The sequence below is a fragment of the Orcinus orca genome, chromosome 10 (genome assembly GCF_937001465.1).
Source record: "Orcinus orca chromosome 10, mOrcOrc1.1, whole genome shotgun sequence".
Taxonomy (NCBI): domain Eukaryota; kingdom Metazoa; phylum Chordata; class Mammalia; order Artiodactyla; family Delphinidae; genus Orcinus; species Orcinus orca.
The window spans coordinates 4,843,956-4,871,917 of NC_064568.1; the positions used below are offsets into that span (position 1 = coordinate 4,843,956).

General features: G+C 45.0%; 1 protein-coding gene across 2 annotated transcripts; it reads right to left on the reverse strand.

Moving 5' to 3' along the window:
• Nucleotides 1–27,413, reverse strand: MKRN2 (makorin ring finger protein 2). 2 transcript variants are annotated; one of them, XM_012538460.3, is made up of 8 exons: nucleotides 27,277–27,406; nucleotides 14,226–14,354; nucleotides 13,104–13,285; nucleotides 11,623–11,927; nucleotides 10,517–10,731; nucleotides 8,286–8,396; nucleotides 388–532; nucleotides 1–208 (listed from the first exon to the last, which is right to left on the reverse strand). In XM_012538460.3, the coding sequence occupies exons 1-8, from the start codon at nucleotides 27,300–27,302 to the stop codon at nucleotides 71–73; spliced, it is 1,251 nt and encodes a 416-aa protein (XP_012393914.1). In that variant the 5' UTR covers nucleotides 27,303–27,406; the 3' UTR covers nucleotides 1–70. The 2 variants fall into 2 exon arrangements, with proteins under 2 accessions (XP_012393914.1, XP_033269961.1); XM_033414070.2 differs by lacking the exon at nucleotides 388–532 and having other exon boundaries at nucleotides 98–208; nucleotides 27,277–27,413.
• Between the last annotated feature and the right edge of the window lie 549 nt (nucleotides 27,414–27,962).

The window sequence follows — 27,962 nt, forward strand, 5'->3', positions numbered from 1 at the left end:
AGCTCTGCACACCCTGGCTTGGGGAAGCCTCGGCTGGTGGAGCCGAAGACGCAGGGCGACCACCTACTCTTCAGGGTTCTGATGACTCCACTCCGGAGAGGTGCATGAAGAGGTCCCCAAGCTCTGTCATGTCGACGTCTTCAGTGTTGTGGACATGCTGGCTTTCTCGGTTCTCAATGAAATCCCAGAGCCGCACTGAATTAAAGAACTGCAAAAACAGCCAGCAAACATGCCTGGTTATTGCTAAAGGCAACGTGAAAGCTGAGTAGCTTCTATTTTGTTTGCCTACCACATGCCCTTCTGCCAAAGCTACGAGGAGGGGCCAGGAGCAGTCCCCGGAAATGCCTACAGGTGAGTGTTCCTGACTAGAGATGGCGAAGTCCTTACCCTCACGGTGCCTTCAGAACTGAGCTGTTTCCGAGGTTTCTCTGGTTCTGCTAGCCGCCCATCAGGGTAAGCATGGCGGTAAAGGCATTTGCTTCCAAATGGGCAGGTCCCTTTGCCTTGCTCAAAGTATTTACAAGCTTTTTTTCTGAAAAGCAGAAAGAAAGGATCAAAAGAGCAGTGGGAAAATCTGGGGTGCAGATGAACCACTGTCTTCCTCCATCCCTATCAGAGCCAGGTCAGCCTCAGGTCAGAGGGGCTGAAAATGAGGCTCAGAGAGGCTGGATGCTGATTTCCAAGCTGGACAGTACTTGCACCACGATATGCTGCCTCACGTGGAATTGAACGTGCACGGGGCCGCCACTGTGTTTTGAGCCTGCAGTGCTCCAAAGGCCTCCAGGGGCAGGTAGGCCTGAGCATTCCTCTGGGCCAGCTGTCTGGGCTCCAAGGTTCTGAAGCTGGGCTACTTGCCTCAGCTCAAAGTCCCAACAGGAGCTTCACCCAGGAAAGTTCTCCTTCCTCCTGGCCAGCAATGACGTCAAGGTGACCACAGGAAGCCTTCACTTAGGAGTCACAGGGAAAGCAGCAGGCTTTAGCAGCTGCCTAAAGTTACAAGTCTCATTCCAATTTTCCTTGCTCCCCACCCTCCAGAGCAGGGCTTCGTAACTCTATGTGCTACAGAACCCTTCTCGGAACAACGTTTTTAAATGCATAAAAGAAGACACATAGGTCTACAAAATACAGTTATCAGAAAGTTAAAAAAGATTTCCCCCCATCTTCAGTTTCTAGCTACAGCCCCCTATGTTACGAACCCCTGCTCCTGAGGAAACTCAGAACCAAACAGACAACTCCCATTCCTTCTCGCTGAAATGAAATTTGGCTTATGTAATCATAAGTGATCCCACATTGCAGAGGAAGAGATGCCCGAGAAGCCAGAAGGGCGGGGAAGGTGCAGAAATGAAGCCAAATCCCAGCAAAAAGGGCAGGCTGCCGCGGGGATGGGGTACGTGGCGGTGGCAGACAAGGAAGGGACCTTCTTGACTTCAGGGTTCCCTGTTTTCTCAGACGAGGGGACAACGGCAGAGACAGTGGTGAAAGCCCCTGAGGCAGGCCTCAGAGCAGCACAAAGAAAAGCTCCCCAGCGGCTGTCCACTTCCACCAGGTCTGACTCAAGCACAGGTGACCGGGGAGTGGATTTGAGCAGAAGTCTGTGGACCAGACGCCATCCATGGCCCACTGTCCCCAAGGTTCTGAGCAGATCTTCAAATGACCGCTCAAGTGGCAAGTTCTTAACAGGGTCTGCGGGACGCTGGCTTTAACAAACTCGTCAGGTTCAAAACATTATTCTCTGGTCCCCACCCCAAAATGATCGCCCCCCTCCCCCAGCCTTATCTGGTTACCAGGGACATAAGCCTCCAGATCACTCCTACTCCATCTCTGTTCTCAGCACCCACATCCAATTGTGACTTCTGCCTACAAAGCACCTCCCCAGTCGACCATCCTCTCGGTTCCCACACCGTTGACGCGTTCGGGGCACCATCCTCTGTTGCCTGCCTGCCTGCTGTGGTCCAGTCTCAACTGGCCTTCTCACCAGGTTCTACTCTCTTCACACACTTCAGAGGAGCTTCCCCAAACAGTGTGTCCCTTGTCGTCCTGTTCTTAAAGACCACTCAAGGCCCCTTCAGACTTGTGCCTGTGTCCCTGTAGGTCCCACATCCTTCGATACACTTCTTTCAACCCCCAGGGACCACGCCCACTGCTCCCCAAACACAATCTGCACCATTCTGCATCCATGTCATCCCATCTGCCATCCCAGCCCCCAACCCCAACACACGGACTATTCATGCTTCAGGGCTCAGGGTCCCATTCCCATCCTGCTTTCCCTGACACTCCCAGGTGGATCCCAGTGCCTTCTCTATTGTGACATCTGGCTCCGGCCTCTCATGATGAATCTGTCACCAGATAACCTGTATCATAATTGTCCTTCTGTAATTTCCCATGAAATTTCTTACTGATTTTTACTCTATATCCCACATTGGTGTTTAGCTTGAGGGAACCTGGCCTGCAGCTCAGTAAATGTCTGTGGAATGCATGAAAACACTGTCATCAACAGAAAGCAAGGCCAGGAAGACCCAAACAGCAATAACGTGACTTTTCGGAGAACTGCAGCAGAGCGCCTTTCTGCAGGCTGGACCCCTCTGCCTTGCCACTCCTGCCCTCTGGTGGACACACAAGAACATCGCAGGAGGTAAAAATGGTAAAACAAGAAGATATCAAGCCTTTAGTAATCAATATGCAACTTAAAGGAACTATTTAAAAAGGTAATATACAGTTTCGCTTTTAGTACCCTTCCTGCAGATGAACTAGAAATACAGACATTCTTAAAAGACCTGAAGGCACTGGAGAGTGAACAAAAGTAGGATTCTTCAAGAGATTAGACACCTGGAAGAATGGAATGGCAAGAGACGGAGTTATCTTTTTAAGAAAAAATAGCACTTAACCTAGAGCAGGCTCCAGGCAAGTATCTACGTGGGGTGGCTAAAACTCAAGTGGAAAAATCAAGTCTTTCTGGCCTGAAGAACAAAAAGAGTTGGTGGAAATCAACCACTGGAAGAGAGGAAACAGTCCCCCAAAGAAAAGGGCCTGGAGAGGAACCCATCCAAATACTGCATACTAAGTCCTCCCAAATCCCAGGCCAGTCCCTAACCCACACATCAATGCAGCAGGCTCAAGGCAACTCAGCTAAGGATAAAAAAACTGAACTGAGATTTGAACTGCTGCCCAAGAGTTTGAGTCGAAACAATTTCTCTGCCTATTAAAACAAAAACATTAACGTTTTATAAATGAACCTAACAGAATCCAGAGTCTCTACAAGGTCAGATTTACAGTGTCTAGGTTACAATCCAAAATGACTCAACTCAATGAAGAATCAGTAAAATGTGACCCATTCTTAAAGGACAATCAACAGAGTCTAACTTCAAGATAACAAGGATTTCAAATTAGCTACTATACATGTGTTCAAGAACATGTGCAGAGAGGAAAAAAGACTGGAGGAAAAAAAAGAACAGAGCCTGAAACTTATAGGACAATATAAAAAAGTCTATCACCTGTAATTAGAATCCCAGAAGAAAAGCAGTGTAGTAAAAAATGTAATGAAACAATGGCCAGACTTTCTCTAAATTTGGTGAATAATATAAACTTACAAATTCAGAGAAAACCAAGCAGTAAAATATGAAAAAAATCACTCCTAGGCAAAGTATCAAACTGCTGAAAACCAGGGTAAAGACCCAGAAAAATGACATACTACAATCTGAATCACACATGACTTCTTATCAGAAACTACAGAGGCCAGATTATACAGTGGAACGACATTTGCAAAGTGCTGAAAGAAGAGAGGGGAAAACCCCAAACTATTATCTCAGAATTTTACTCATTGAAAGAGGCGGCAAACATGTGAATAAGACCAATTAGACCAATAAATTCAATGAAAATATCCTTCAAGAATGGGGGGAAAAAACCCTATTTCTGATAAAAAGAAAACCTTCAAACTCATCACCAGCAGATCAGCAAAAATGTTAAAGGCAGTTCTTGAGGCTGAAGGGCAACTGTATCAATTGGAAGGAATTACATACCAAATGACAGAGCATTGGAAATATTATATATCTGACAAGTTTTAAGGCAAAAGTTATTACCTTGTGAGGTTCTAATGCATGTAAATATTACATCCCATACATTACAGTAAAGTTGCAGGATACAAAATCAATATACAAAAATCAGTTGTTTTTTCATATACTACCAATGAAGTATCATCAGAAAGAGAAATTAAGAAAACAATACCATTTACAACTGCATCAAAAAGAATAAAATACCTAGAAACACCAAGGAGGTTAAAGAGTCATACACTTGAAAACTGCAAGACACTGATGAATGAAATCAAAGACAACACATAAATGGGAAGATACTCCATGCATACGGATTAGAAGAATTCTGTTAAAATGTCCATACCACCCAAAGCAAGCAATCTCTACCAAAATTCCAATGGCATTTTTCACAGAAATAGAAAAAACAATCCTAAAATTTGTACAGACCCACAAAGTCCTGAACAGCTAAAGCAATCCTAAGAAGAACAAAGCTGGAGGCACCGCATTTCCTGATTTCAAATTAGTTTACAAAGCTATAGTGATCAAAACAGTATGGTACTGAACCAGACACACAGATCAATAGAACACCATAGAAAGCCCATAAATAAACCTGTTCATATATGGTCAATTAATTTACAACAAAGGAGCCAAGAATATGCAATGAGGAAAGGACAGTCTCTTCAAAAAATGGTGCTGGGAAAACTGGACAGCCACATGCAAAAGTATGAAACTGGACCACAATCTTGTATCACACATAAAAATTAACTCAAAGTGGATTAAAGGCTTGAATGTAAGACATGAAAGCATAGGCAACAAGCTCCCTGACATCTGTCTTGGAGATGATTTTTTGGATTTAACACTGAGAGCAAAGGCAACAAAAGCAAAAATAAACAAGAGGGACCACATGAAACTAAAAAGCTTCTGCAGAACAAAGGAAGCCATCACAAAATGAAAAGACAACCTACTGAATGGGAGAAAATATGTGCAAGTCACAGATCTGATAAGGGGTGAATATCCAAAATATACAAAGAACTCATACAACTCAGTAGCAAAAAAAAACCCAATCAGATTTAATGGGCAGAGGAACTGAAGAGACAGTTTTTCAAAGAAGACACACAAATGGCCATCAGGCACATAAAAAGATGCTCAATCTCACTAATCACCAGGGAAATGCAAATCAAAACCACAATTAGATATCACCTCACACCTGTTAGAAGAGATACCTGCACCCCCATGTTCACTGCAGCATTATTCACGATATCCAAGATATGAAAACAAGTTGTTTAACAGATGAATGGATAAAGAATATGTGGTATGTGTCTGTGTATATATATACACACACACACACACAATGGAATATTATTCAGCCATGAGAAAGAAGGAAATCCTGCCACCTGTGACAACATGGATGGACCTTGAGGGCATTATGCTAAGTGAAATAAGTCAGAGAAAGACAAATACTGGACGGCATCACTTTTATGTGGGAATCTAAAAAAACAAAACTCATAGAAAAAGTAGAAAAGTGGTTGCAAGAGGCAAGGGTGCAGGGAAAATAGGGAGAGGTTGGTGAAAGGGTGCAAACTATCACCTATTAAGATGAATAAAGATAAAACACAGTGACTCTGGTTGACAACACTATTGTACAATTGAAATTTGCTAAGACGGTAGAAAAAAAAATTGTGAGGCAATGGATGTGTTAATTAGCTAGATGGGGGACTCCTTTCACAATGTATATCAAATTACCATGATGTACACTTTAAAGTATTTCATAATTTTATTTGTCAATTATACCTAAATAATAAAAAATTATTACCTTGTGCAGTTCTAATGTATGATATGCATTATATCTGTAGCACAAAGATGGTAATGAAGTAACTGCATATTATATAAGGCAGCAGGAACATTAATTCTGACTAAAATATTAGGAGTATATTGTAATCCCAAGAAAAAACCATTAAAAAAAAAGAGATAAGCTAAAAAGATGCAAGTTAAAATGGAATTCTAAACAATATTCAAAATAGCTAACACAGCAGAAACAGGAGAGGTATCCATCAGCAGGGGCACAGAACAACCGGGGTAAACAGGCAGCCCTTGCTTTGCAAGGTTCTGATCATGTGCTATGGTCTGAATGTTTGGATCCCCCTAAAATTCATATACTGAAATCCTAATGTCCAGTGGGATAGAATTAGGAGACAGGTGATTAAGTCATGAGGGTGGAGCCCTCACGAATGGCATTAGTGTTCTTATAAGAGAGCCGGTGAGCTCCTTCACCCCTTCCACCATGTGAGGACGCAGTGAGAGGATGCTGGCCCTCACTAGAACCCGACCATGCTGGCACCTTGATCTTGGACTTCCCAGCCTCCAGAACTGTGAGAAATAAATGCCTGCTGTTTATAAGCCACCCAGTCTGTTGTTAATCTGGAACGGACTGATACACCATGTACGGTGAGTTGAATAGCGGCCCCCAAAAGACAGCTCAAAATCCTAAGCCCTGCTACCTGTGAATGTGACTCTATTTGGAGAAAGGATCTTTGCTGATGGAGTTAAGGATCTCAAGATGAGATCATCCTGGATTAATGGGAGGGTCTTACAGAGAGACCCTTACACGAGTCAGAGGGGAGAGAGAGAGACAGAGCAGACAAAGGCAGAGACTGGAGTTACGCTGCGCCCAGAAGCCAGGAGAGGGGCCTGGAACAAATTCTCCCTCAGAGCCTCCAGGAGGAGCCACCCTTGCCCACACCTGGATTTTGGACTTCCAGCCTCCACAAGTGTGAAAGAACAGATGTCTGGTGTTTTGAGCACCCAGTCTGTGGTAATGTTACAGCAGACACAGGAAATGAATCCACCATGGTTTCGTTAAGTGCCACTGGTCCCCCAGCAACACGGTTCAAATTTCTGTCACCACAACACACAACTGTGAGTGACCACGTGAAGCACACACTGTCAGCTCTTCAGTCCAAACCACCATACGAACAGCACATGTGCGCCATGGTCAGTGACTGACCATCTTAACTCTCCTCCCAAGTCTGTCGGTGACTGGTCACTGTGCATCTGTTATTCAGTGGAGCTGTGTTGCCTCCTTGTTGCCCAGTGATACATCCACAAGACATTTTACAAAAACAGATAACTGAAAGAGGAAACTGGCCAACAAAGATAGAAGTGCAGCAAAGAAATGACAAGTGGTAACACTGGAAGTGAAATCTGAATCCTCCGCCGTATTCAACGCATCAGCAAATCCATCCCAGTTCTTCTAAACAGGTCCAGAATCTGACCACTTCCCATCACCTCCATGCCTCCTACCCTGGTCCAAGCCACTGCCACATCTCGCCTGGACTGTTGTAACAGCCTGACTGGTCTCCCCATTTCCACTTTTGCCTCCTCTTTGAATATATTCTCAGTGGTTCAGCCACAGTGATCCTTTCAGAATATATCAGATCATGTCACTCCTCTGGTCAAAATCGTATGACGGCTGCCCACCTCAGCCAGAATAAAAAAGCTAGTCTATCCAATGATGTACAGAGCCTGACACAATTCACCCCACTCCCCCTGTCCTCGTCTCCAGTGTTCTCCCCACCTGCTTCTCTCCTGCAGCTCCGCCTTGCTGTTCCGAACAAGGCAGACACGCTCCAGCCCCAGAGCTTTCTCTGCAGTGACAGCCCCGTCCCTCTTGAGCGCTCTTCTCAGTCACATGGACATGGCTCGCCGCCTTGCCTCCTCGAGATCTCTGCTCACAGGTTGCCTTACTGACGTGTCCTCTGGGCTCCAGCATGGAAACTGCAATCCCCTCATTTCCTATCCCCATTCCCAGGCTTATTTCACTCCTTAGCCCCACCATATAATAAACATTTTCCTATTTTCTTGTTTGTTTCTTATTATTCTTATTTTTTTCCTTCAGTAGAATGTGAACTGTGTGAGGGCTGGGATTTTTGTGTAGTTTGTTTAATACTGTATCTCCAGCAACTAGAAAAGGCCTATCAGACAGATCTTTCATCTCTATTTGTTGAACGAATGATCAGAGATAAAAAGGCTATCTTAGCACTACAAGCAGGATTTCTAAGGGACACCGCTCAGCTTAAAAACCGTTAAGCAAGTCCACTTCACCACAGCCTTGCTTGCTCATATCTGTGTCCCCAGAGCCCAGCATGCTGCCCAAGAGAAAAGACACTGAGTGGCCTCCCCACAGGGGAGGCCCTGCATGAAGCAAAGATGGAAACAAGAGCCAGGCCCGCACCAGATCACGCTTGAGCGCAGAGCACTTACCCCATTCCCTGTTTGAAAGCTTCAATCAACTCGTTCTTTTTATTCTGATCTTCTACCCAGTACACACTTGGAATTACAAACTCTGATATCACACGGCACTCTGGACAAGACCTGAAGTAAGAATGAGGTTAGTAAGGGAGAGATTCAGTTACAAATCCTGTGCACACTCCACCACTAAACCTTGTGCTCAAATGCATGACCGCTCCAGGTGTTTTTCCCACCCCGGAATTCTAAAAGGTACAAACGCAATCCTCTAACCTAATTTACTGTTGAAACATGTTCTTCTCAACAATAAAAAAGACAACCTAATTTTAAAATGGGGAAAGGATTTGAGTAGGCATTTCTCCAAAATGGCCAATAAGCACAGAAAAAAATGTTCAGTACCATTAGTTATCAGGGAAATGCAAATCAAAACCACACTAAGGTATCACTTCACACCTGCAAGGATGGCTAACATCAGAAATCAAGACCAACTAAGTGCTGGCAAGAATACGGAGAAACTGGAATCCTCCTATGTTGCTGATGGGGATGTAAAATGGTCCAGCCACTATGGATGGCAGTCTGGCAGTTTCTCAAAATGTTAAACACAGAGTTCCCATATGCCCAGCAACTCCACTCCTAAGGGTATACCCAAAAGTTCTGAAAATAGTATTCAAACAAATAAACAAATGTTCATAGGCACGCTAGCCATAATAGCCAAAAGGTGGAAACAACCCAAATGTCCATCAACTGATGAATGCATAAACAAAATGTGGTCTAGCCATACAATGGAATATTATTTATAGTCACTAAAAAAGAATGGAGGGGCTTCCCTGGTGGCGCAGTGGTTGAGAGTCCGCCTGCCGATGCAGGGGACACGGGTTCGTGCCCCGGTCCGGGAAGATCCCACGTGCCGCGGAGCGGCTGGGCCCGTGAGCCATGGCCGCTGAGCCTGCGCGTCCAGAGCCTGTGCTCCGCAACGGGAGAGGCCACAACAGTGAGAGGCCTGCGTACCGCAAAAAAAAAAAAAAAAAAAAAAAAAGAATGGAGTACTGATCCATGCTACAATATGGGTGAACTCTGAAAACATGCTGAGTGAAAGAAGCCAGACACAAAGGCCACAATATTGTATGATTCCATTTATATGAAGTGTCCAGAACAGGTAAATTCATAGAGAAAGAGATTAGTGGTTGCCAGGGGCTGGAAAGAGGGATGAATAGGCAGTGACTGTAGGTAGAGGTTTCTTTTTAAGATGATGAAAATGTTCTAAAATTAGACTATAGTAACAACAGCTGCACAACTAAGAATATATATATATTAAAAAAACCCCTGAATTGTACTTTTTTTTTTTTTTTTTTTGTGGTACGCAGGCCTCTCACTGTTGTGGCCTCTCCCGTTGCGGAGCGCAGGCTCCGGACGCGCAGGCTCAGCGGCCATGGCTCACGGGCCCAGCCGCTCCGCAGCATGTGGGATCTTCCCGGACCGGGGCACGCACCCACGTCCCCTGCATCGGCAGGCGGACTCTCAACCACTGCGCCACCAGGGAAGCCCTGAGTTGTACATTTTTATCTCAATAAAGCTGTTATTTTACCACACGAATGTGTGACTTCAGGCAAATTACTTGACCTCACCATACCTGAGTTTCCCTATACATAAAATGAGAATGATGATCAGAGGGTCTCTGAGAGAATTACGACTTAATGTACGTGAAGTTTCTGACAGTACACAGCACACGGTAACTTCTCACTATGACTTAGCTTTTCTCCCACCCCACTGCGGAATTTAAGAATCCTATGATGTTATGTGTTAGTTATCTCTCAATAAGACTGGGGGATAAAACCCTGTGTTGGCTCACTGAGTACATCCCATGTATCAGACATTATGTGAAATGTGTTACATGCACTATTCCATTTAGTCCTCAAATAAGCCCTACGTTACAGATTAAAGAAAAAAAGGCAATCGGCCTACGGGCGGACCACCAGTAACTGTGCCAGAGGCAAATGGGCCTTCTCACACAGAGGATCCCTGCTGAGTGTCCCCACAACACCCTAAATGCCTGGCAGGAATTGTCACCTTCCTTTTTAAAGGAAAAGACAGTTGGGCTCAGGGAGGGTCTGCGACTTGCTCAAGTCCTTGCTCAAGGACTCACCACTCACCTGTGGAGGACAAGGGAAGGCTTCCCTGTGGATGGAAGAAAATCCCCAATCAAACCTTCTCCCAGATTCTATAGGTAAGACCCCTGCTGCACTTACTTGATGATTGGGTTCTCAAACTGCTTGGCACACCTCCACTGCCGGATGCAGGACAGGCAATACGTGTGGTTGCAGTTGGAAAGGATCCCGAACCTCCGCTCTGAGGCTGACGCTTTCTCGAGGATGACCTCCATGCAGATGCTGCACACTTTGTCCTGACTCGCCTGGAAGGCAAAGGCCTTCTCCATCTCGTGTTCGAATGTTGACATGCAGATCTGAAGTACAGGGAGGGGGGAAGGAAACCTTTGGTTCTGGGCTGGGGAGTGGTGAGAGCCCAGAATGACTGCCGGCCACACAGTACAACCAGGATCGGGAAGGAACGGGGACTGTGGCTGCTTCAGGCAGGCCTGCATTCGGGACACAAAACTCTAAGACCACCACTGGGTCGCCCCCTGCCTGTCGGCACTGCTCCATGGTCACTTCCAATTTAAAGCCGAGACCAGAGGCCCAAGAAGATTAGAGGGCCACTGTGGGGTCAAGGAGGTCCCAAAGACTGGGACCCTGGTCTCCTTGCCCCTCTGGGTACCGCCATTCCCAACACCAACACCGTTAATGCCAAATAACCCTTAATCTAAAACATCAGGCTGACAGGCCAGGGTCAGAGGTCAGCAGCATCACTTCTTCCTACGAGAACCAGTTACTGAACGAATCCCTTCACACTCAGGAGGCAGGTGAACAGAGCATGTCCCCTGCGCAGCACCACGCATCAGGCACCAGAATCAATGCAAAGGACCTAGGACCCAGGCCCTCGCACAGTGGATGCACACATGAGCCGAACCCACAGCACAGCACCGGGATGTCATGTCCCTGGGGAGGAGGGAAGCGCTAACCCGTGCTCACCTGAACACCCCCCGGGGGACGGCAGAGGGTTCAGACAACCTCCACAGCTCTGTGCTGAGCAGAAGCCCGCACAAACACGGGAGCCTAATGACCTGCAAGGTCCCTTCCGACACCGAACTCCTCAAATTCTCCAGAACTCGGCCTGGCTGGCCAGGGACACAATGCAGGTATTACTGGCAGAAAGATGCTTACAGAAATACCGATTCTGTCACTTAGTGCACTTCAAATTCCTTAAAAAGAGTTCCCGTAAAGGCTTGCAACTGTACCTTCTCGTGAGCTTTCCTTTGCTCTGGGTCGAAGGGGTGCAGGACTTGTAACCTACAGATTTCACACACTTCCCCATGCAGGTAGACACAAGCATCCCCAAATCGGCACTCCCCGGCAGCTGCGTAGGGGCACAGCTGCTGTTCGCTGCTGTAGGAACTGCTAGCTTCCAAGCTGTCGAGACCACTCCTGATCGCTTCTAGGTAGGAAAGCGGCTTCAGCTCCGGGCTGTTCTGCAGGTCGCTGCAGCCTCCGGGATTACTCACCACACTTGGGCAAGTCTTTTCTTCAGCCATGCCAGAGAGATCTTAAAATAAAACACACAGCACACACACACACACACACACACACACACACACACACACACACATGAAAACTGGCCCAACCTTTCTGGTAAGCAATCAGTCAAAACCTGACAAATTAACCCTGACTTTGGGAATTTCACTCTTGGGATGTATGGAAAAAAACAGGCCAAGAGGGGAAAAATAAAAGAAAAAATGTTCAGAGTGATATTACTTAGAATCATAATAAAAAAACAAAAAAACATAATTGGCAACATAGGGAAATAGCAAAGCAGACCATGATATATTTATATAAAATAACACTAAAGTTCCTTTTTAAAAATGCCAAGTATGGAAATCTCAACACATGGACCAGTTACACTTAAAAAAAAAAATTTAAAAAAAAACAAAGTATAAGTCAAAAGGAATTCAGAATAAGGTCAATAGAATACAGTGGTTTCCTTTTTACCAGTAAAGTTACCAATGTTTTTAAAGTGAAGGAGAATGAAAATCTGGAGCAAGTCTCTGGGTCCTGAGGCCAGAGTCAAACTGTCCTTCGGCCAGCCACCCGCTTCTCACACGGGAGCTGCTGCCTACCCATCATGCTTCTAACATTTTCTGAGGGGATATATCTGACGCAATGGATTTATTGTTTGCTTAGGATGGGATCTGCCTATCTTATGCTGAACAATTTCCAGAAGTAGAAACCCCTTCACCTGGTGAGGACCAGCCAATAAAAACAACTACGATTTGTAGCCTTCTACCCACACAAACCCTGCTCCAGGGTACAGATCACTCCCCAAACCTGAACATGCTATTCTATTTCCAAAGGTGGAACTGGCTCAGCCTAAGAACTAAGACTATGAACTGACCAAGAAGACAAACAGTGAAACGTGCTCTTCAACAAAACATGTAGCTTTGAAATGAACAGCTTGGTGCTTCTCAGAGTTGGGCAACCACGCTATGCAGATGACATTTACATGGTGACAAAAAGGCCACTTTCAATGTTTTGCCAGGAAAACCTGGCGCTCTGCTCCACCACGGACACGAGGCCTAATGCGTCATCTGAACGCTCTGCAGCCAGATGTAGCCTGTTCTCAGGACTGTTCTGGGTGTGAGGTTAGGAGCCCCCTTGACAAGAGAAGGCCAAGGAAAGCAAGAGTGCTGTTCAAAATGGCAACAGAAGGATTCTGCTCACTCACTTCGGTCTCTAAGTACCAACGTCCTCTTTTCACGTTTCCCGGGCTCGTGTAAGTTAGTTTTCACGATTGATGCAGTGAGGTCGGAAGGAGGGTGAGGACTGTGGAAACCCAGGGAGGGCACCCCATGGGGAACAGTGCCCATGGCCCCACCAGCTGCAGCAGAGGGCCTCGTGTGATCGTACCTGAACAAAACACACAGCAGATGCATTACGGACACACCACATGCACATGCCTCCCGCATTCCCCAGACCTGGAACATCCCTCCTTCTGCTCCATCTGTAGACGGGGACAATGAGACAATCGTTCCCTGTATTTTATCTGATAAAAGTCTTATCAATTAGTAAGAATTACCTGGCAATTCAGAGTGAGTAGTACACTGCTGTCTATCACCTCCACTTAAGTGTCCTGTGGGACTTGGGTGGGACAGATGCACTGCCCAGACCACACAAAGAGAGCCCGACGGTTCCGGAGATGCTGACTGACTGGCTTCTCCTGGACTGTCTCTTGGGGGCGCCCACTGGCAGGGGGAGGGCTGAGTGGGCCAACTTCCCACATCCCAGGCAGCACAGAGGAAGGACTGAAGGGAACTCTGCAGCCCAGGAAAGCAGATCAGCCCTTCACTACAACAGCACAGGAACAGGTTTTGGAATTTTCTCCTGTCTAGAAGTTACAAAACTTGCCTACAGATGTTAGTAAAAAAGGATGATTCTACATGCTCATAAATGTTCATTGCACTCATAGCAAAAAACTGGAAGCCCCCTAAGTATCTAATACAGGGATAGTTAATAAAATGATGGTACGTCAACATTATGAAGAATTATAAAATTACAGGTAAGACATAAAGTAGCAGCACTGGAAGGAGCTTATGACATGTTAAAAAAAGGCAAGATAGAAAATCTTATGTATACTCTGAGGGCAAATTTATAACTATAGACTCATAAGAATAGACATGAAAAGTGACTCTGAAAAATTAAAATTTTTATGGTACTAAATTTGAGGTTTCAAAATTATTTTTGTAACATTACTTTTAAACTAAAGTTTTCCCATCATCAAGACCCAGGATTTAAATCCGTGAAGGTAGTGAACTCAGTGTAACAGCTGGCGATAGAAGCGGGTGCTTGCCTGCAACGAGTTCCGTAGGCGCAACAGCCCTTCTGGTAGTATTTGCAGATGGTAGATGGCTTGCTGTTTGCCAAGTCATGTGAGAACAGGCACTGGTTTCCTTCCCGACACACACCATGCATAAAATACCTGATGAGACAAGCAGAGGCATAAAACTTTTGTTGTTGTTGTTGTTGCGGTACGCGGGCCTCTCACTGTTGTGGCCTCTCCTGTTGTGGAGCACAGGCTCCGCACACGGAGGCTCAGCGGCCATGGCTCACGGGCCTAGCCGCTCTGTGGCATGTGGGATCTTCCCGGACTGGGGCACGAACCCGTGTCCCCTGCATCGGCAGGCGGACTCTCAACCACTGCACCACCAGGGAAGCCCAAGACAGTGATTTTAGATTCACCACATCTATTTCAATGACAGCTTTTCTGGAAGAAAAATGATCCCATGCATTTGTTTTAAGATATATCCTCTTGATTTAAGATAGGCCACATACGTAAAATGTGAGCCTCATGATTGAGAAAATGCACACTGAAAGACTGCTCTGTTCTCATGGATTTTAAAGGGTATGGTTGTAAAGGAGTCAGAGACCTGGGCTCAAGATCTAGCTGTGGCACATGTAAGCAAGTCACAAAACCAACTTCCCTGGGCCTTCCTACCTTTACCTATAAAACAAAAATTACACTGCCTCCTCTACTATAAACTGTGGTGAGGCTCAAACAAGATAGTGGAGCACCAGGAGACACATATAAGAATGTTCCACTAAGTTGTCCAATTCTGGCCCTGAAAGAACAACTGGGAGGCATTCTAGTTCTGTCCAGCCAGAGCAGAGAGGCCTGGCTGAATACTCAGAGGAAACTGTAGAGGGACATGCCTTGGCATTAAGGGTAAACAAGTCCCCAAATAAAGAGATTTTAGACCTGCCCTAATAAACATTTTCTTTTTTTTTTTTTTAAAAAAAACAAGCTTCAAAACGATCTAGCTGATAGCAAATAACTTACTGTCAACTAAAACAAACTTTAACATTCTTTGAAGGAAGACCAAAAAATCCAAATGCTCAAAAATACTCACAATGTTTGGCATCCAATCAAAAATTACTAGACATACCAAAAAGCAGGAAAATGTGACCCATAGCCAGGAGAAAAATTAGTCAATTAACAGGAATGACAGATGATGGACTCAGCAGACAAGGACTTTAAAACCAGCTATGACAGGCTATCATCAAAAAATCCACAAACAATAAATGCTTGAGAGGGTGTAGAGAGAAGGGAACCCTCTTGCACTGTAGGTAGGAATGTAAATTTGTGCAGCCACTAATGGAGAACAGCATGGAGGTTCCTTAAAAAACTAAAAACAGAGCTACCATATGACCCTGCAATCCCACTCCTGGGCATATATCTGGAGAAAAACATGGTCCGAAAGGATACATGCACCCCAGTGTTCATTGCAGCACTGTTTACAATAGCCAAGACACGGAAGCGACCTGAATGTTCGACAGAGGAATGGATTAAGAAGATGTGGTACATATATACAATGGAACATTACTCAGCCATAAAAAAGAATGAAATAATGCCATTTGCAGCAACATGGATGGACCTAGAGATTGTCACAATGAGTGAAGTAAAGTCAGACAGGGAAAGAGAAATATCACATGATATGGCTTATATGTGGAATCTAAAAAGAAATGATACAAATGAACGTATTTACAAAACAAAACAACTCACAGACTTAGAGAACGAACTTATGGTTACCAGGGGGGAAGGGTGGAGGGAAGGAATAGTTAGGGAGTTTGGGACTGACATATGCACACTGCTATATTTAAAAAGGATAACGGGGGCTTCCCTGGTGGCGCAGTGGTTGAGAGTCCGCCTGCCGATGCAGGGGACACGGGCTCGTGCCCCGGTCCGGGAAGATCCCACATACCGTGGAGCGGCTGCGCACGTGAGCCATGGCCGCTGAGCCTGTGCGTCCGGAGCCTGTGCTCCGCAACCGGAGAGGCCACAACAGTGAGAGGCCCACGTACCGCAAAAAAAAAAAAAAAAAAAGCTTGTCAATAGAATCACACATGCACGATCAATTAACTTTTGATAAACGTGTCAAGGTAATTCAACAAATGATGCTGGACCCAGTATCTATATGGAAAAACAAAAAACCTCAAACATTACATGTCTGCTGATGTTACCCAATATGAATGAAGTATACAACATAACCTGCCATGTATCCTAGTCAAAAACATTTACCTTGAATCCAACAAAACTTCAGATCTAACTTCTAGTTTATAGGAAATACAGGGGATTGGGAACAAGCTAGAAGACCTCATGAGGAAGCAACCAGATAAATACAAAAGAAGAGGCAGCAGGTAGGCCAGATCTCTTTACCAACGAAGCGTCATGGAAAAAAATAAGGGGAGGGGGCCTGGGTCTGGAAAATGATTTGGTGGTTTCTTAAAAATTTAAACATAAATTTACCATATGACTCAACAATTCCAGTCCTAGGTGTTTACCCAAGAGAAATGAAAACATATGTTCACACAAATACGTGTATAATACATGAATGTTCATAGCAACATTATTCATAATAGTCAAAAAGTGAAAACTGACAATTCCATCAACTGGTGAACGGATAAACAAAATGTAATATATCCATACAACGGGATATTATTTGGCAATAAAAAGGAAGGAATAATGATACATGCTACAAGGATGAGATGCAAACACACTACAGTAAGTGAAATAAGTCAGACACAAAAGACCACATGTTGTATGAATCCATTTATAAGTAGTGTTAAAAAAGGGGCAAATCTATAGGAACAGAATGGTCCTTATAAAGATTATACAGCCTATATAGGCTACGTATAGACACAGTCCCTACATATGGTATGTAAATTATACTTCAATAAAGCTGTTAAAAGAAGAAAATTTTAAAAGGAGGAAACTGCACTAGATTAGTAGACAGAATATAAGGTATGTAATAACCAATGCAATATTTGGCCCTGGATTATATTCTGGTTTGGACAAACCAGCTGTAAGAAACATTTGTGGGACAAATGGGGAAATCTGAGTACGGACTAGGTATCAGGTAATTTATTGACATGGAAAGTTGAAGATAATTAACTGAGAAAAGCATATTAGATAACAGAATATACAGTAAAATGGTGTAACCGCTACGTAAAACAGTAAAACGGTTCCTCAAAAAATTAAAAATAGAATTACCACATGATTGAGCAATTCTACTCTTGGGTATATACACAGAAGAACTGAAAGCAAGAATTCAAGTATTTGTACACCCCTGTTCAGAGCGCATTATTCACAGTAGCCAAAAGGTGAAAACAATCCAAGCGTCCATCAGAGGATGAATGGATAAACAAAATGTGGTCCTACAAATACAATGGAATATTACTCAGCCTTAAAAAGGAAGGAAAGTCTGACTTGTGCTACAACAGGGATGAACCTTGAAGATGTTATGCCAACTGACGGAAGCCTGACACAGAAAGACAGCACTGTGTGATTCCACTTATGAGAGGTGCTTAGAATAGTCAAATTCACAGAGAGAGGGAGGAGAATGGGTGTTGTTGGGTTGGGGGAGGCAGAATGAGGAGTTAGTGTTTAAAGGGGACACAGTTTTAGGTTGGGAAGATGAAAAGAGCTCTGGAGGTGGATGGTGGTGATGGCTGCACAACAGTGTGAATGTCCTTACTACTCCTGAACTGAACACTTAAAAATGGTTAAGAGGGTACATTTATGTTATGCACATTTTACCACAATTAAAAAATTTTAGAACAGCACATAGAGTATGCTCTCATTTTGGTAAACACTAACTACACACATGCACACATCTGCATTTTAACAATGTGGAAAGACAGACAATAGCCTTTTTTTTTTTTTTTTTTTTTTTTTTTGCGGTACGCGGGCCTCCCACTGTTGTGGCCTCTCCCATTGCGGAGCACAGGCTCCGGACGCGCAGGCTCAGCGGCCATGGCTCATGGGCCCAGCCTCTCCGCGGCATGTGGGATCTTCCCGGACCGGGGACCTGCATTGGCAGGTGGACTCTCAACCACTGCGCCACCAGGGAAGCCCGACAATAGCCTTTTTACGAGTGCCAATCCTTGAGGGTAAGGCATATGGTGTTTTTTTTTTTTTTAACACCTTTATTGGAGTATAAATGCTTTACAATGGTGTGTTAGTTTCTGCTTTTTAACAAAGTAAATAAGTTATACATATACATATATCCCCATATCCCCTCCCTCTTGCGTCTCCCTCCCACCCTCCCTATCCCACCCCTTTAGGTGGTCACAAACTACCGAGCTGATCTCCCTGTGCTATGCGGCTGCTTCCCACTAGCTATCTATTTTACATTGGTAGTGTATATATGTCCACGCCACTGTCTCACTTTGTCCCAGCTTACCCTTCCCCCATGGTATTTTCTTATTTTTGTTGATCTGTACTTTCTAATATTTCTACCATGAACATATACTGCTTTTGTAATAGTAAATGGTTGCTTTAATTTTAAAAGATTATGAAGGGCTTCCCTGGTGGCGCAGTGGTTAAGAATCCACCTGCCAATGCAGGGGACACCGGTTCGAGCCCTGGTCCGGGAAGATCACACATGCCACGGAGCAACTAAGCCCGTGTGCCACAAGTACTGAGCGTGCAAGCCACAACTACTGAGCCTGCAAGCCACCTACTGAAGCCTGCGTGCCTACAGCCCGTGCTCCGCAACGAGAAGCCACCGCAGTGAGAAGCCCGTGCACTGCAACGAAGGGTAGCCCCCGCTCGCTGCAACTAGAGACAAGCCCGCGCATAGCAACAAAGACCCAACGCAGCCAAAAATAAATAAATTTATTAAAAAAAATTACGATAAGTATCGAATACTGGAGAGAGTATGGTTTAAAAAAAACCACATAAATGCTCAGTACAATACCTATCTCACAGTGGGTACCCCCAAAGTTCAGCTCTTATTAGTTTAGTAAAAAAACGCTGCCGATTAAGCTGACAGTTAGTTACAAGAGGGACCTGGGCCTTATCACAATGCACGCAGGGGGCTGAGGAGTCACAGTCCATGGACCGAGGCAGAGAGAAGGGGGAGCTGGCCCAGGGGCCGCCTAGCCAAGCAGTCTACAGAATGCCTGGGTGCCGATGGGCGGGAGGAGTATGTGCCAGAAACACACAGAAAGGCAGGGAAGCGAGGCCCCACGAGGGTGCGGCAGGCCTGCTGAGACAGATGGAGGATCAGGCCTGACTGGGGCAGCTGGAATAGTGATGAGTGCGCCTCCCAATAAGGGACAAGGGGCCCAAGTCAAGCCCTGAGACACACTAAACCCCCTTCCTAGGCCTCTTGCAGAAAGGCCACTGGAGCTGCAGGGCGAAGACAGACTGGAGAGGCTGGAAGTGTAGGTGAGAGGAGCCCGTCAGGAGGTTGCTCTGTAAAGGGGCTTTATCTGTGAACCCATGTTTTAACTTAAAAAATATACTATGGAAAGTCTCAAACATACACAAAAGCAGACAGTGGCAGGGTAACTCCCAAGATGTTTCCACACCAGCTTTCACCTTATCAACTCCCAAGCACTCTGGTTTCACTCATTTCTCCCCTCTCCCGTATGGCTGTGACAGTTTATCTTTTTAGCGAGGGATAACACATACCTTTTGAATGAAGACTTCGGGGCAAGGAGGGCCCTCCCTCCCTCTGAACAAGTATGTTATCAGAAATACATGAAATGAGGAAAAATACAACAGCTCCAACAAGCAGTACCATCAGTACTCTGTCTAGCACTTTTACTTCTTTATCTCACTTAATCCTGATACTACTCTGAGGAATATTAGCTCTATACCCATGATGCAGACAGGAAAGCTGAGGCTCAGAGAGGTGTGATGACTTAGAGAAGATCTAATTGCTGAGTAGGGGACCTCAGCTCTGGTCTTCCCAAGACAGCCCTGACCTTTTCCCACCAAAACTGATTTTCCTGGCAGTCTGCCTCTGTCCATACCATGGCCCCTTTCTGCAACACTGTACCCCATCTTTCACTGTACTTAACTGTGATAACCCACTTTCCTTCATGACCAGCACGAGTCCTGGCTGGACCAAGAAACCTTCCCACCGCTCCAGCCCACAGTGTGCTTTCTTGGCAGCTCCATGGTATAGTGCTTCCCAACTTGGGGCCCCTGACCCAAGAGAGCTGGGGCTCTTGAACACATGGTTGGGAACATCCGGTTAACACCACACACAAAAATAAACTCGAAATGGATTAAAGACGTAAATTTAAGACTGGAAACCATAAAACTCCTAGAGGAAAACATAGGCTGAACACTCTTTGACATCAATCGTAGCAATATTTTTTTGGATCTGTCCCCTAAAGCAAAGGAAATAAAATACAAAATAAACAAACTAAACATAAAAGCTTCTGCACAGCAAAGGAAACCATCGACAAAATGAAAAGACAACCTACTGAAGGGGAGAAAATATTTGCAAATGATTTGGTAAGGGGTTAATATCCAAAATATATAAACAGCTCATACAACTCAACATCAAAAAAAACAAACCACCTGATTAAAAAAGATGGGCAAAAAACCTGAATAGACATTTTTCCAAAGAGGACATGCAGCTGGCCAACATGCACATGAAAAGATGCTCAACATCAGTAATCATCAGGGAAATGCAAACCAAAACCACAGTGAGAGATCACTTCACACCGGTCAGAATAGCTATCATAAAAAAGAACACAAATAACAAATGTTGGTGAGGGTGTGGAGAAAAGGGAACCCTCCTACACTGTTGGTGGGAATGTAGAATGGTACAGCCACTGTGGAAAACAGTACATACGTTTCCCAACTAACTAAAAAGAACCACCATGTGACCCAGCAATTCCACTCCTGGGTATATAAAAAAACCTCCAAAACACTAATTTGAAAAGATACATGCAAAACACTAATCTGAAAAGATGCACGCACCCCAATGTTCACAGCAATATTATTTACAATTTCCAAGATGTGGAAGCAACCTAAATGTCCATCAACAGAGGAATGGATAAAGAAGATGTGGTATACGTATATACAACGGACTACTACTCAGCCAGTAAAAAGAATGAAATCTTGCCATCTGGAGCAACATAGATGAACTTGGAAGGCATTATGTGAAATAAGTCTGACAAATACTGTATGTTATCACTTATATGTGGAATCTAAAAAATATAACAAACTAGTGAATGTAACAAAAAAGAAGCCGACTCACAGATACAGAGAACAAACCAGTGGTTACCAGTAGGAAGAGGGAAGGGGGGAGGGGCAATATAGGGGTAGGGGGTTAAGTAGAACAAACTATTAGGTATAAAATGAGCTACAAGGATATACTGTATGACATGGGGAATATAGCCAATATTCTATAAGAAATATAAATGGAGTATAATCTTTAACAACTATGAATCACTATATTGTACACCTGTAACTTACATAATATTGTACATCAAGTATACATCAAGGGGGGGAAAAAAAGCCTGGGAATAACTTGAGGAAGACGCAGCTGGAACATCACCAAATGCGACTGAACACAGAAAGCCTAAACCTAACCAATTATGTGGTTGTGTCTGGAACTGGAGAACTACTGACAACGTTCAAACGTTGGGAAAGGGAGTGGACTCTAAGGAAGGTCAGAAGGCCCGGACTGTCCTTCCCAGAGAAAGGGTACCAGAGAACACAGGTGGCAATTCACGCTGCACCTCGGCCCTACAATGGGCCTGGGAGGCTGCTGAGCTGGAGGCCCTTCCATCCCTCCTTGCTCCCTAAGCACACTTCTAATTTTCTCCACCTGTCTATCTCCCCAAAAGCAGAAGTGCTGACCAGGCCCACCTGACAATTTCTTTTCTCCCGGGAAATGTTAAAGGGTATTCTACTTTGTATGTCAGTGTCTACTGAGTTTGGGTAGCATGAGCCATCTCTAAATACACCAACAGAATCAAATTTCTGAGCCTACAAAGATGACTGGACCTGTGATGTAAGTGACCATACTAAGGTGGCGTCCTATAGGGTCTTTTCTAGGTGGTCAGTTATGCTTTTCCCAGGCAACACCCACTGGGAGTCTTCCACTAAATCAGAGATTGTGTAGTAACTTGCTATAAGGCTGCTGTAGATTTACTTAAAAAGAAAGAAAAAAGGCTCAGAATCTGGCAAACGAAGGGTATTCTTGTTAGAAACTTAAAAAAAAAAAGGCCTATATGAAAAGAATCTTGTCACAATACTGATTTAAAAAGTATGCAGCAGAGTTAATAGAGCAGGTCTGAGCCTGCTTACAAGGCAAGGCCCTGCTTATAGCACCTGGGACTTGGCTGGTAAATAGTTCCCTACACTGATATAAACTGTCTCTAAGTGATCAAAGTGGCTCACTGTGCCTATACTGTGTACAATGTGGTTTACGCTGAACATCTGCTTTCCTTCTGGGAGCCTGGTTTGGGTACATGCTGGGCAGAGGGTGACCGTCCAGGGCACTGGATCTCTAGTGGGCTTCCCTGGGTACATGTTGCTGCTGCATTTCTGCTGCGGGAGGAAGAGTGTGCTGTGACCCTTTATGGGAGGAAGTGAGGGCAGGAAGCCTGCACATGGGCTCCTCCAGATGCCGCCTGAGTCCTTCTCCCTTGTGATCCATCTGTGACTCCTCACTACTCACTGTGATAAATCTTAGCCTTGAGTACGACTATGCGCTAAGTCCCATGGGTCATTCTAGCCAATCACTAGCTGCAGGGGTGGTCTTGGGATCCTGGACACGAAAATTTATGACGCTTCTAAGCAGTCTGGTAATTCTTCTTGAGAAATGCTACTCAACACTGTGACATTGTTCCAATCATCCTCAAGTATGGTAATCTTTGAAGGTATAAAAGTAAAAAAATAAAAAAAATAAAATCAGTGCCAAGAGCCAAATCCGATGATCAGGATTAGTAAACTCACAAAGAGTGGAAGAGAACAGGTTCACACTGGTTACATAAACAGGTTCACAAAAGAGAGATCTAACGAATACTTCATTTAATAATTTCTTTTGGAGAACTAGACAAGATTTCCTGAAAGAATCAGGGTAAGAGACTACCACAGCTTCTCTACCAGATACCACCTGTTAACCAGGCATGCAAGAGGAAGTCCTATTCAGAAAACTTGCCTTCCAAACTGCACTATCTTTCCCATCAAAAATCCAAAATATTTAACCACCACCTAAAGCTTCTAGTTTTGTCACTTATAAGCTGGTGACTTCATGCAAGCCATTTTACTTCTGTAAGTGACTGAGCTGAAATCTTAACAGGTTCAAAAATAACTTCTAGGCCACCATCACTGCCTTCAACAAAGGTGGGTGTGAAACAAGTGTTATAAGAGGTAGAGCCAGCCAGCCCTATTTTTGTAGCATATGTCACCATTTCCACTCCCCAGTGACAAACACAAAACTTCCCTGAGCGCATCCTGCCTGTCCTTCGGGGCATCTCTGTCATCCACTTATAGCGATTCCTCAGCATCTAGGTTATACTAAACTGAATCCAGGCCCTTTTCATGTTACACCTTGTAATAAATTTCCAACTGCTCACCCTTCCCTATGGCCAAACCATCCCTTATATCTTCCTAGAGAGAAGACTGAGACAGGAGCTGGGGAGGAGTGTGGGCTGTTGCTAGTATGAGGGGGGAAGCGCATGGCTGGAGACTCAGAGCAGGGAGATTCTTTCTAGGGGACACTCCAAAGTCATCTGTTATCCTGGGTGACCCCAAAGACCGTTTCAGATGGTGTGGCTATTATATGCTGCAAAGGATATGAGGTTCACTACTGGCCACAGAACCACCAGCGGCTCTCGCTGTGCCTGACGGCTGAACCAAACAGAATCAATCTGGTTTCTTGCAGGTCTTTCAACGGTGCCTGCCTCTAGCAAAACACTTTTGCAAATCGTTTCCAGGTATATGGGTAATTTGCATTCTCAGTGTCACCTTCCTTTCTGTTTTCGCACATAATTTCACAGACTTAAATTCTATGGCCGTACCGCTTGTGACAAAAGGTCCATCAAGGGGGACACAGCTAATGCGAGGCACGGTAGTAGGCTTGAAATAACTGATAAGAGGTGGGGATGAAATAAAGTACAGTGTAGTGGGTAAAGGAAGACTCTGAGGTCAGAGCGCTTCCTGTGACCTTGAGCAAATTAATTAAATCTCCAGACCTTTTTCCCCATCTGTAATATGATATAGTTGTACTTCACAGACTGCATGTCAGTGCTTAGCCTAACACACCAGAAATGCTCTTAGGATGGTTAGTCGTCGTTATCTAATCTCTTAACCAACGCTGCTGGTTAGGCATTACTATCCCAATTTTACAGATAAAGAGACTGTGATACCAGACTCAGAATCCAGAACTGCCCAAGTCTGGAGCTCAAGCTCCTCCTACCACTCACTGGCTACAAGATGCCCCATATTTTGTGACTTTCAGTGAGTCAAAAGCTCTAGGCCCGACTCTCAGGAAACTGTAATTCTAGGTCTTGTACTACTGATTATAAAACAAAGGGACCTCTATCACATTGAGGAGGAGGACAAACAAACTGGTTACCAAGCAATAATAAAGGCCTGCACCAGGGCTTTGAAAACAGACTGGAAGACTTAGGGAGATGGTTTGGAAAAAGAATCAGCAAAAAAGGATCCCCAGATTGAAATTCTGGATAGAGTGGAATGTCAAGAAATCAGGGGAGCTGACTGATAGCACAACTGTGTGAGGGGCCATTCTTGCATTCCAGGCAATAAATATGCAGTGTCTTTGTCATTAAGTCTCGGAATCCTAACATTTCACATCCATCTCTCTGAGAGAAATAATTCGTATTAGAATGGAAGCAAAACAAACTCCCTGTCAGCTGACATTCAGAATAAGCAAGTATATCACACCCCACAGCAAGGAAAACAAACCAAAAAACAGTTTGCACCCTGACATAAACCAAAAACAGCAGACCACTCAGTTTAGATCTGGTCCCCCAAATAAATCATACCTGGATCATTTCACGTAAGTTACCAATGTGTGGAAATATGACTTCAGTGAATAAGATAATCAAGTGAGAAAAGCTTTCCCATCACGAGCACACTAACATAAACCTGGTACGCTTGGTAATATGGTCGTTTTTCCTGTTTAAATATGTGTTCTGTTTTTTATTTGGCGAGGCAGCCCTTGTGAGGCCCAACTCCTTCACATCTCTTTGCAAGTAACCTTTATTTTCCTTATGGTTTTGGCTGAGTTTTCCTTTCATATGACCATATTAAAAGCTTTGAAAATTCCTGTAGTAAAGAAACTTTAATTTAGCATTTCCGAAACTTATCTGGGAGCCATAGGGTCTACAAGAGCATAAATTCTGATGCCACATATCTGCCACCTGGAAGCTGAATAACCTTGGCAAGTCACTTCAATGGCGAGGCTTGGTTTTATGATCTGTGGAATGGTGCATGTTGCTGGATTACATGCGACACGGCTGTAAAGAACCTCAAAGAGCACCCAGCACACTGCAAACCCCTGCAACGAACAACAGTTAGTACTTAAACAGAATTGATTCCTTCCCAACGTTCCAACCCACTCTAGTTTCTCTGCACCAACTTCCTGCAGGACACCCCTATTTGGGAAAAACAGAATTAGAGCTTTTAGGTCAGGCCATCTCCTAGTATAGAAGGAGAAAACCCAAGATGATCCTGATTTACATTTTTGCTCCTGCAGTTAGATGTGAATTAGGGGCAAGGTTCAAGCCTGAGCATAAGGTTTCCTTATCTGTAAAATTAGATTACCACACAGAGTTGAGGTTCAATTACAAAGCATCATATAAACGTGCACCATTATGTGGCCGCATCTTAGGAGCAGTAACCAAAATTTGCTATACAGTCCACAATGACTAAGAATATTGCTCCAACAGGGGGAACTTTATACAAATAAAAATAAACATACACAAAGGTCTTCACAAAAGACCTTCTATTACAAATAACCTAGTAAAACTCTTTTCTATAGACACTTACGTGCAAGTTTCTGACAACTGCTAAATATACGTCACCTAGGCCTTGCATAAACTGACTGAACAGTTAATGTAGACTACTGCTAACAGGAAACTTTTTACATTACACTGTCTCAACTATTCATACTAATGAAAAAAAGTAACAACACAGATGATAATTAAATAAACTGCTCATTACACAATCAAACCATACAACTGTGGGCTGGTTTTTCCCCCCCTAATCAATGTTTCCCATACAGACTTAAACCAATTATGAAAAGAAAAATTGTACTTTCCAGGTCCAATAAGACTAGGATCCCAGTACCGTCAAGCCACACGCTTAGCAAGGAATGAGGGTGTTACTCATCAAGTTATTTGTATTTAACAGGAGCAATGCAGCCACCTGGCTTTGAATTTTCTACAACCAGCCACCCATTAATGTTGTATTTCTCCACGGAAATGGGTCTCTTAGTAAGATGAGAATCTCCACCTCCGTTAGCCTGAGATTCCTGCAATGCAAAACAGGAATAATGTCTGCCTAGTACTGAAGACTGGTGACGAGTATAAATGACTTGGGAATATGCGGGGCAATGAACAAACTTCCAGTAAATGCTATTTTCCACACAGCAATTCTTAACTCGCTAACTCTGCAAGTTTACGCTGCATCGGAATTCTCCAAACTCTTAGGAAACCAAGGCCGCTTTCGGGGCCCCAGCTTCTTTGAGGCCCTCACCGACGATTAACAGCCTACACCTGCGTGGTATCTCCATCTGTAAACCACCTCCTGGTGCCCCTTTACTCAACTCCAAATCACCTTTTCCAGCTAAACCCTCCTGGCCCGGCCCCCAGGACCCCACCAGCACTCCTTCCTTCCAGCCGCCCGCGCTGGCTTCGTCCAGATGTCGCCACGAGGCTCGGCCACGCACCGCCGGGTCCCAGGCTCCTGCCGCCGGGCCCCAGGCTTCGGCCGCCGCGCCCGCCTCGCCTGCGGAAGCCGGACCCCGAACCGGGAGCCACTTTCCACGACCCCGCTCCGGCTTGTTTCCCTGACGCAGGACTGGGGCGCACCCGGGGAAGGACCTGCGGGGCCTCGCACTGACCTGCAAGTGACCTGCTTGGTGCTCATGGCGGTCGGGTGGAAGAGCCGCCGTCCCGCCGCGGCCTCTCGCTCTCGTCGCCGCCTAGGCCTCGGCCCTACCCATCCCGCGCGGCCGCGTCACGCCGGCGCACGCCGTCGTCCCCGTGCGGCACTTTTGTAGCGCCGGCAGCAAACCTCGCTGCCGTCACAATTGGTTCCGCCCCAGGGGTGAGGCTCGGTCGACCCCCAATCTCGGGCACTCCTAATCCGGCATTTTCAAACCTCCTGGGCGGGTCCTGGCTAGCCTCCCAGTCCTGCGGGTTTTATCCCGGGTGCCGACTATTAGTTCCTATGGGTCTGCCCCTTTCTCCAACTGCATTTCTTAGCGGCTTCTCACGGCCTAGAATTACCGCACCCCTCCCGAGGCCAAGCTCCCGCCTCTCCGCTGCGCACCTTAATCCCAAATACTCCTACCCACCCAAACCCTCCCTAGGCCCCTTTCTCAAACCCGGCCTCAGCTGTTCCCGCCAAGCCTCGCCTCCCACTTAAGGAATTCCTTAGCCCTCTCCTGGGCAAAATCCAAAGATTTTGCTCTTCTTCAAAATCTCCATTCCCACCCCAAGTTTTAGACCTCATTTTCTTTCCTGGCATTCCTCAACTGTTCATCTTCCGTTTCCTCTGGTGGAAACCCCAAAAGACATTCGTGAC